We start from the raw sequence: 10,919 nt of genomic DNA on the forward strand, positions 1-10,919 counted from the left end.
CGTGGTCGTTTTTTTAATGGGTAGGGTTTTTATGCAAATTTCGTAATATATAGACGGTTTATAGATAGACGTTGTACGTGCCCTAAGAAATCAACTTATCAAGTAAGCTAAAAAAAATGTATGGTAGAGAAATAGATATTGCCTTTATTACATATTACACGATATTTTGACTTTTGTGAGTTTGATCAAGTTTTAAAAAACATAGCGATATTTTCAGCACATAACAAATATTATATCAAATATATATCGTGTGTTGGAATGTAACAAAACTAAATTATTATTATCGATGTTGCTATATTTTTTATAAATTTAAATGGTTTGAAAAATTAAAGTTAAACTAATTTATTTTATTTAAAAAAAGATAAAGCGATGTTCACTCCATCTTTTCGTTTAGGCCACCGCCAACAATTAGAGCATGCTATCTCTAAGCATTCTAAAAGAGAACTTCTCCAATGATCTAGCTCTTAACAAGTAGCTCATAATACAAATGACCTTACAAGTCATTATCACTTGACATTAAAATATGTGCAAGAGACTGTCTCTTAATTAAGAGATAGCTTTTATCTTTCTTTTATTAAAAAATTGTATAGTATATTTTATAGATAGCTTAGAGACATCCATTGGAGGTGGCCTTATGCTTATAGGGCCAAATTTGAATTTTTAATCTTAAATTTAAAGTTAAATTTAAGGTTTTTAACCGAAGTTTATTTCGGCATTAGTTTTTTATCGCTAAAAATACATATATAATTTCTTTGTTCATAAATTATTTTTCATTACTATTTTTCTCAATCTTTTAAATGGTGCATATTGTATAATTTTTATATAAAATCTCTCATATAACCTTTTTAACATAAGAATTTAAAATGCTAATGGTTAATTTAGTCGTTTATACCATTTATCATAAATTCAGATAATCATTCAATCTCATTTATGTCCAACACAGATTCAAAATCTTTGGTTACTAACTGACATGTCCATCCACGTAGCGGTATCACCGAGAATCCCGAATGGTGAAACACCATTCTAGACGTCGGACTGACTCTAGTGGGCAGTGGGCGCCGGCTTTGACTACGACGGACGGGAAGAGTGGAGCGAGTGGAGGTTTCGCCGAAGCACCTGATCCATGAGGGCGCGTTCGAAGTTGACGTGTCCACCCCGTCTAATCAGCGCATACCGAAACAAATTATTATCACATGATTAATTAAGCATTAACAACTTTCGTAAACTTGAAAAATGGGTTAATCTAATTTTTTAAACAACTTTCATATAAAAACTTTTTTAAAAAATATACCGTTTAACCACTTAAAAATATGCGCACGGAAAAAAAAAGAAAAGCACCGAAAAAGAGCAAACATTTTCATCCGTTGGTCGGTCGCGAACGCGCCCTGAATCCTGAAGCTCGTGCCCGTAGTGATTACTGTATGTTTTCTCGACGGTTTTTTTTTTGGTAAACGAAGGAGGGCGTTAGGTGTCACGTCGAGTCGTCGACGAAGATGGTAGAGGGAATCTCGGGAGTTGTCAACGAAATTTGTTAATGGTGTCGAATTGTCGATACAACATCATACAAGTTAATTACTAATGATGTGGATATTCGTAAGATATGCTCTCAGTGAGCTCATGCATGTTCAAACTTCAAATGTACTCGGCCATGGAGGCCATCGATATATCCTATTATATGTACCAATATAAAAGACTTATGATTTATGGGATAAATCCGATAGACATAAACGCTGAAACGAAACGAACGGCTTAAATCATATGTGGAATTTCTAGTTTTGCGCTTTGCTGATCCGCAGATCATGCAAATGAACGCCTCATTATGCGTGCATGCATGCATACTAATTGCCACGTATGCTGACTAACCGATCAAAACGGATTGGTAGCCATTAATCTATCCCGGCGCATGCACGCACAATTAGCAATCATATATGGATATTTTGGAATAAGTAATAAATTAAAGTCATAAAATAACCAATTAAATATTTTATATATACACATATATACATATCTATGTATGTATTCATACACACACATATATATCACCACGAACGGTGTTAATTAATCTAATATTTTAATAAAAAAATATTAATAAAAAAATAAACCAGATATTAATAAAAAATAGTATATATAATCTAAAATTTTAATATACGTACGGGTCGACAAATAGGGAATAATAAGAGCTATTTTGCACATGGTGATATTTGTAAAACTACCCTTATTATTTTTATATTCCAGTGCTCAATTTTAAATCCTCGTTTAATCGTTCATCTTTCCTATAGTCTCTATACTAATATTGGGTCAAATGCATAAATAAATCTTTTTAATGTACATATATCAACATGAATGGTCAACCATAGACCTCTAAATCAATGGCGTCAAATAAAAATAGATTGGGGATATTAATTAAATGATGTATCGTTTATATGTGTATATATATAATCTCTAATATTTATATATATGTTCGGGTTGATAATACTAAATAACGAGATATATTTTTACACGATGATATTTGTATTACTCACTCATGTTTCTATATATCTATATCAATACGAATGAATCAACGGTGTCAAATAAAAAAGAAACGAGTATAAAATAAATTTTATAATATATACCTACATATATTTTTTAAATTATGTGTTTAGATTGACTCATAGGTAATTGCGGAGGCTATTTTTTTGACACAGTAATATTTGCACCGCTCCGTCCGGTTTTTTAGGCGTCGTTAAATTTCAGGCCTATGGTCGACCATTTGTATGTTTCAAGTTTAATTGCAAATATACAATATCAAAAGTCATTCATAAAATAAATAAGCAACTTATTTGGGTCCAAATTAAATTATTTATTTAATATATGTGTGCATGTATCATCTAGACTACCCTACCCTATAGTGCATTAATGGGTGTGACTCATAACAAGACAAATCCAACGGTTCAAAATTGTCTATATCAATCGAAGTTCCACATCGACTCTACATCCATCACTGCCATGTATAGACAAAATCATTTTATATATTATAAACTTCCTATAAAATATAAATCTATACATTTTCCAAGTATATAGCTTATGTAATTATTCTATATATACATATACATATACATGTAATATATATGACTAATTGCATATATGATTTTTTTTTATTTCTGTTAGATCGTGATAAAAGAAAGTTGTTCAGTGGAATTGTACAAATTTGTCTAAATAATGCATTTTACATGAATTACAAGATAGATCTCAATTACACTGTATCAAGGACGGATGCGCATGTGTTCAAAAAGATTTCTATTTAATGTATCTTTAGTATAGACATGTCTTGAAGCATGGTTGATGGTACACACGTAACAATGACTATGGATAGATAAAATTATCCAATGTTTGAAACATAAACTTTATTTCAATACTTCAATTATTATTATTAAATATCACCATACGTTAGCACATGTATGTTAAATATATGACTTGAATCGAATTAAGTTGTAATTTGACCTATTTTGGGAAAAATAATTTAACTAATGAAATTAAATAATGTATGAATGAAAATAAAAATATTATGACATCATAGCGTTAGCACGGGTATATTGCTAGTAATAGGAAAGTAGCATTACAAAGAAGGAATAAAGTCTTTAGGAGATAGTAGTTGAAGCGCTAATCTTTTGGGCGGAAGGAGTAATTAACAACTCGTTTGGCATAGCTACTTGCCTGGAGCTAAGACTGTGCCAAACAATATAGATTATATTTTTTTTAGTAGAGTTAATAAACCACATGTTAACTAATAAAAATATTACTAGTCAAAGCTTAACTAGTAAAAATACTGACAATTATACTTTGAACAACCGAAAATAAAATACTCCCTTTGCGTTTTTGTCTGACACTAATAATTTTTTAATCCACATTTAACCATGTGTCTGATTTAAATATATAAAATCATAAACACTCTTAAAGTAAATTTCTTAATATAAAAAATCACAATAAAATAAACAACACTTATATGTTTTTAATAATACAAATGGTCAACGTGGATCTCAAAATTAAAAGTGTTAAATATTAGAAAAAGAAGAAGGGGTTAAGAGAAATGAAAGTGCTGGCATGTCTCTGTTTGGCTTAATTACGAGTGGTAATGGGTCCAATCATTTTGCCTACGAAATTTAAGGACCGGGTCTAAAACAAGTTAAAAATAAAATTATATAGAGTTTTAAACTAAATTTTTTTAAGAATTAAATAGGGTTACGAAAAAATCCACGGCCTTGACCCATTCCTGCCCCTCTAGGCCCAATGGCCATGCGCCCTAACTTTTCCTTTCTTCTCCCACCCTTCCCCTTCCTCTCCTCTCCGCGGCGACAACCCCGACGCCCGACGAACCCTCCCTCCTCTCGCTCCCCACTGCTTCCCCCTGCGCTGCCCGGCATCCGCCACGGCGATGGCGTCGGCGTCGTCGGCGGCGGCGACGAGGGAGGTCCTCATGCTGGAGGCCCCGCCGGCCCCCGACGCGAGGGCGTGGCGCGCGCCGCCGGACGCGGAGGCGGTGGACGCGCTGCCCTACATCGACGGAGACTACGGAGACGAGGCGGTGAAGCGCGAGGTGGACCGGATGGTGGAGGAGGAGATGCGGCGCGGCCGCCGCAAGCCCGCCGACTTCCTCCGCGACCTGCCCCCCGTCCCCGCCGTCGGATTCGAGGTAGATTCGCGACCTCCCCTTGTGGTCCTTTGTGGGGGCGTGTCGAGTTCAGCGTCGCATCGTTGCGTTTGAGCTATCTTTAGGCGGAAAAGAAAAGCCGTTCCTTTTTCTTTCGGATGTGATTCGCGTTAGGGTTCTTCTAGCTTCTAAGAATGAAACTGGTTAGAGTGGAGGACGGGGGTGTCTAGGGTTAGTAGCTGTGATTCTTGAAAGTGAGAGCGCATTGCTGAATGCAAGTGCATTAGCCTCCTTTAGAACTGTTTCTATATAGAACTGTATTTTGAAACGATGGTTTTAGGTGGGGAATTTTGGATATAGTAGAGCTAATTAACTGAAGTATGTGGCTGAATGTCAAATTTGATCCTGACCAGAATAAAATGTTAACTTTTTGACTAGATTCACCATGTAAACAGAAAAGCAACAAATTTTAGCTGCAATTATTTCACTTTTATTTTTCCCTTGGCAACATTTCTTTACCACCATGTCCCTACTGAATGGTTATTTGGAGTGATGTTAGAGAAATTTGTATACAATTTGGAGCACCATATCAAGAACTGAAACAGAAGCTTTTTTCCATGATCTGTGTGCATAGAGCCAAACTGACAGGCAATTTGAACCTGGCAATTAATAATATGACCTGAGGTAGCAAAAGTGCATGGACATTCTGCAAAGCATATTTATGTAAAAAAAAAACTAAATTGAAGGGGAAATCACTCATAGATGATTTGGTCAGAATAATTCTTGTGAGGTAAAGCAGTTTAGATGTTTGCTACATCCTATTAATTCTGCTCCAAAATATTTGTCTTAGAGCTCAGAGATCAAGGGATGGGAAGGGTTAATTCCTTTTTGTAAAAGGTTTTCTTCTTTGAATTATATAATAAGTGCTTATCTATGCAACACTTCTATCAACAACAAGTTAATACCTGGATCATTTTTGGTGATATGAACCGCCATTTAGTTCGTTGTAGACTTGTATCACTTGCCTATTGCAATTCTATGGAATATTTGAATTTTTTAAATAACTTTCCTTATGCCACATCATGTGAATATGTTTAGAAGTTTATGAGTATTTATTATCTGATACTTCTAAGAGTGATCCTGGTAATGTAAATTATGTCATGTTCTCATTTGGCATTTCTGTTTTAGAATCATCCTATGCTTGCTAAAGAGTATGAACGTGTTAGAGCTGGCAAACCTCCTGCTACCATAGAGATGTCTCGCTATGGTTTGGAGCCACCCCCACTGAACAAGAGGAATGATGTCGCTGCTTGGAGGCAGGCTCTACGAAATGCTCAGAGTCAACTGCATCATCAAATTATAAGGTGTGACTGATTACTGCCTATGGGTTGAAAATTGGCATTACTATAGTAAAAGCATTTATTTGCCGTTTTGTTCAGGCAAGTACTTAGTACTTGTTCATGTTACAGATATAGCTGTTGCAATCACTTAAGCTGCTATTGTCATTGTTGATGTGCTGTTGTTAGATTATTCACATAACTTCTCCACACAAAAAGGAATCTATTAAGGAAGACGCTAAAGCCACAGGGTACTGAACTAATGGAATTTTCTATTAAAGGTCATGCAGTAGGTTGTGCATTGCGCATTTGATTGTGGCATGATCAACCAGTGTCTTTCTGTGCCATGTCTTTTCCATCATTTTTTTCAGTACTTATTTTCCTTTCCATAATAGCTTTTAATTTTTGTGTGGTGTCAAAGACAGATTTTGAGTTCTAAATAAGGGATGGCTTCTTAATAAAGGCTTCTCCAGTCTATTACATAGCAGTAGCAGTATTATTTTGATACAAGAGCAGATTCTTTTCAACGCTGGTAGGCAGAAGACCTTTCCATTTGTTTTGCTAACATATGCCTCTTGTGGTATTCTACAAGTTGTTTGATCATGCTTTACTTAAACATGAGCTTTAACAATTTGTTTAACAAAATAACTCAATAATTTAATCATGATTGGCATGTGTAAAGCTTAAAATATGTTACTTTGGATGTGATATGCATTCTGCATAGGAGATATTGCTTTTTTTTTTTCTGGCCATGGTTTCTTATGACATATGTTCGATGATGTAAGACATACTTCCACTATATTATTTGTTTTTCAACGGAAGTTAGTATTGCAGGATAGAGAATCTGGAGCTTATGCTGAAGTATGGCGTTGAGCTTTATAAGCTTCAGAATAGACAAATGGAATCAGTTTTGTCTAGGTAAGCTATTTTGAAACAAGTCTATGATCCTTGAATTTGGAGATATATTGTGTTATTTTTCTTTTAAGATTTGTTCAGTACATCAGTTTGTTACTCTGGTCTAATGTTGATAATGCAGCTTAGATGTTTAAAATTATAGTGAAGCACATGTTTCATCCGTGTAAGTCATCATGTTGTTGGTCGCTGTAACAATATGGATGGTGCATTATTGCTATGCCTGACTGCATGGTATCTAAAATTTTGAATAGTATTTATCATTCTAGCAGCGTGTGATTAGTTGACCTTTATAGAATGCAAAAGATGGCTGTTGAATACAATGAGAAGATAGAAACTGTCAACCGAGAGAGGAAATTTCACCAGGTAATAAATGTACTCTTGTTCTTAATGTAAACCATGGTATATTTCACAGCCAGCTGATAGTCTCTGTTCTGATCAGCAAAACACTGGCGGTCAACTCCATTCCTTGACAACAGAATGGCAGGAGTTGTGTCAGAAAAATATAGCTATTCAAGCTGCATGTGTTGATCTGCAGAATCAGATTGATCAGCTTAAACTTGGAGCTAAAGAACTGTACTGCCTCCCCCTCCCTCCCTCCTTTCCGCTCCACATCCACATCTGCATGACTGACAGATTCCTTGACAGGGGAATGCCCATTGACGACAGCACCGGAACTAACCAGCAAACATCATCAACCATTTGAGGTACTTATTCTGTTCTTAAAGAAAATAGTATATAGATAGAAGCTACCCTCATCATGTTTACAAGTTTTTGCCACAGTACAGATACATAGGTAGCAATGGAGCTAGACAATTTCATGATATGAGAGCTGGAGGTTCCATCAGCCCTCTGTTTGTATGATCTGCAGTTGCCACATCCAGACAACAATCTAGGCAATTACCTTCACAACCCGCAGTCCCGCACTTGTGATTGTATTCTGTAACCCATTTTTCGAGGACTTGTGCATGTGGAGACCCGATAGAGAAACAGGTTATATTCATGATGAGTTTCTCTTAAGTGATCTAACCTGTTTTGAGAAGTAGAAGGCTCATCACCGAATTGTTCCTTAAAACTGCAAGTGTCTTTTGGTTATTTATGTCGGCATGGTTGTGTACCTTGTTCCTGGTAGTGCTGTTGTGCGCTGTGTACAATACAATTTTACTGAAGACGAATTCTACTAACAATGGAGGTTGATATGCAAATTATGCAGTATGTTAGTATGTCCAAACTTGCGAATAATGTGAGTAACCAACCAACCATGATAATTTAGATTAAATTATTGAAGTTAGCACAGCCTCCTGATAGGTCTTGTCCCTCTTGACCACCACCTGCTAATTGTTTGGCTTTACCATGGAAAAAATCAAACGGTATTTGCAAACAAAAATAATTTGTGCATAAAATTTTTATATATGTTGCGGAGGAAGCAGACTCCTACAACCTGGAAGCTCGGGCCCTCTATTTAAGATTTGTCCAGGAGCCAATGAGTCTAGGCGCAGTTGAGTACTATTAAACAAAGTCTAAGAAATGTCTTTATACAAATGAATATGTCTAAGAAATATTATTGTCGTTAGGTTTTTATTTATTTTTTCTTTTAAATACATTGTTCACATTATAGAACTTAATGGAGAAATGCGGATGGAATCCTAACGGTGATGAAATTTGTTAGATAAATTTGTTAGATAAATTTGTTTGTACGATGGTATTTCTTAGAACTCGCACTCGTTAATATTGATGATTTTAAGGATTGGCTTAGGGAAAACTCAGAAAGGAAATGTAGGGCAACTGAAAAAAATCAAAAAAAATGAATCTTGGACTAAGGCTCTGTTTAGTTTGTAAAAAGAATTTTTTTTGTTGTCACGTTAGATGTTTGATCGGCTATCGGAAGTAGTTTTCGGACATAAATAAAAAAATAAATTTCATAGCTCGGTTAGAAACCACGAGACAAATCTTTTGAGACTAATTAATCTGTTATTACCATATGTGGGTTATTGTAGCACTGTAACTAAGCATGGACTAATTAGACTCGTCTCATAATTTTTTTCCTAAATATGCAATTAGTTTTTTCATCTATGTTTAGAGGTCAAAAATTCGATGTGATGTTTTTAGAATTTTTTTTGAAACTAAGCATGGCCTAATAAGAGCCGTCTAAGTTAGCCCTCACCACGCTGTTCTCTTGTTAGTATAGCATTTCCATTTCTTGAAAACACGACTAGACTTTAACCAAGCAATATTTATGTATCTCTTTTAACTAAAAAAAAACCAAAATCATGTTTCTTTGAAAACAATTTATGAAATTCCGTCAAAAGCCCCGTGTCCAAAATTCGCAAAAAATCAAGTTGTGGCGCGCCACCTTCTTCCTGCTCCCGACACGACCACGCGCGACCGGAGCTACACTCCAAGCTCCCCACACTCGAACCCCACAAAAACAATTGGGTTAATTAGATACGTACCATACTAGTACGTATCTAAACTCCGAGCTAAACTCCAAGCTCCACTTGCCGTCCCGCATCTCGCCCAAACCACGCCGACGCGTCAACCATGGCCGCCGCCGCCTGCCACTACCCTGCGCGCCTTGTGGTCTCCTGCTCGAGCTCCTCCTTCTCCAAGCCCGCGCCACCGCGCCCGCTGCGCGTGGCCGTGGTAGGCGGCGGGCCGGCCGGGGCGTCGGCGGCCGAGGCGCTGGCGTCCGCGGGCGCGCAGGCGTTCCTCCTGGAGCGCAACCCGTCGGGCGCCAAGCCCTGCGGCGGCGCCATCCCGCTCTGCATGCTCGACGAGTTCGCCATCCCGAGGGACCTCGTCGACCGCCGCGTCACCCGCATGCGCGTCCTCTCGCCGTCCAACCTCGCCGCCGACTTCTCCCGCGCGCTGCCGCCGGGGGCGCACATCCCCATGCTCCGCCGCGAGGTGCTCGACTCCTTCCTCCGCCGCCGCGCCGCCGACGCCGGCGCCACCCTCGTCCCGGGCCTCGTCACCTCGCTCTCCCTCCCCGACGGCCCCACCGACCCGTACCTCGTCCACTACATCTCCTCCGACTCCGGCGGCCCGTCCCCCTCCCGGGGCGTCCTCGAGGTGGACGCCGTCGTCGGCGCGGACGGCGCGAACAGCCGTGTCGCCCGCGAGGTCGGCGCCGGCGACTACTCGACGGCCATCGCGTTCCAGGAGCGCATCCGCCTCCCCGACGAGACCATGGCGTACTACGACGACCTCGCCGAGATGTACGTCGGCGGCGACGTGTCCCCGGACTTCTACGGCTGGGTCTTCCCCAAGTGCGACCACGTCGCCGTCGGGACGGGCACCGTCGTCGCCAAGCCGGAGATCAAGAAGCTCCAGTCGGGCATCCGCGCGCGCGCGGGCGCCAAGATCGCGGGGGGCCGCGTGATCAAGGTGGAGGCGCACCCGATCCCGGAGCACCCGCGGCCGCGCCGCGTCGTGGGCCGCGTGGCGCTCGTCGGCGACGCGGCGGGCTACGTCACCCGGTGCTCCGGCGAGGGCATCTACTTCGCGGCCAAGTCCGGCCGCCTCTGCGGCCAGGCGATGGCCGGCGAGTGGAAGCTCGCCGGCGCGGTGACGGAGGCGGGGCTGCGGGCGGGGTACCTCCGGCGGTGGGACGACGAGTTCCGGCTGACGTTCCGGTTCCTGGACCTGCTGCAGCGCGTGTTCTACGGCGGCAACGCCGGGCGGGAGGCGCTGGTGGAGATGTGCGCCGACGAGTACGTGCAGCGGCGGACGTTCGAGAGCTACCTGCACAAGAGGATGGTGCCCGGCTCGCCGTGGGGGGACCTCCGGCTGCTGTGGCGCACGGCGGCCACCATGGTGCGCTGCGGCGTGCTCGGCAAGGAGGTCGAGCGACTCCGGCGTCTGGAGCAGCAAGCCCAGCTGCAGCTCCCCCATTGAACAGAGTATTTCTTCTCGAGCTGTACCAACTCTGCACTAATAAAAGATGCTGCTACTAGTGATAAGAATGTAATATTTTTTTGGAGATGTTTTAAGTAATCTGTGACATTTTCATTCAGGTTAACAGCAATTTCAGTTACCATTAA

The 10,919-nt window shown here is 40.4% G+C and overlaps 2 protein-coding genes across 3 annotated transcripts; both read left to right on the forward strand.

Annotated features, from left to right (window-relative positions):
* The first annotated feature begins 4,290 nt into the window (after positions 1-4,290).
* On the forward strand, positions 4,291-7,918 carry LOC102721694 (pre-mRNA-splicing factor SPF27 homolog). Of its 2 annotated transcripts, none has more exons than XM_040526726.1 (7): positions 4,291-4,669; positions 5,816-5,991; positions 6,799-6,882; positions 7,173-7,242; positions 7,319-7,452; positions 7,525-7,583; positions 7,660-7,918. In XM_040526726.1, exons 1-6 carry the CDS (start codon positions 4,412-4,414, stop codon positions 7,580-7,582), a joined length of 780 nt encoding a protein of 259 aa, XP_040382660.1. In that variant the 5' UTR covers positions 4,291-4,411; the 3' UTR covers position 7,583; positions 7,660-7,918. The 2 variants fall into 2 exon arrangements, with proteins under 2 accessions (XP_040382660.1, XP_040382659.1); XM_040526725.1 differs by having other exon boundaries at positions 4,293-4,669; positions 7,665-7,918.
* A 1,291-nt stretch (positions 7,919-9,209) lies between these two features.
* Positions 9,210-10,897, forward strand: LOC121055138 (geranylgeranyl diphosphate reductase-like). The gene has a single exon (XM_040526721.1). The coding sequence runs from the start codon at positions 9,418-9,420 to the stop codon at positions 10,771-10,773; it is 1,356 nt and encodes a 451-aa protein (XP_040382655.1). The 5' UTR covers positions 9,210-9,417; the 3' UTR covers positions 10,774-10,897.
* Positions 10,898-10,919: the final 22 nt, after the last annotated feature.

Source organism: Oryza brachyantha, chromosome 1, assembly GCF_000231095.2.
Source record: "Oryza brachyantha chromosome 1, ObraRS2, whole genome shotgun sequence".
NCBI classification, from domain to species: domain Eukaryota; kingdom Viridiplantae; phylum Streptophyta; class Magnoliopsida; order Poales; family Poaceae; genus Oryza; species Oryza brachyantha.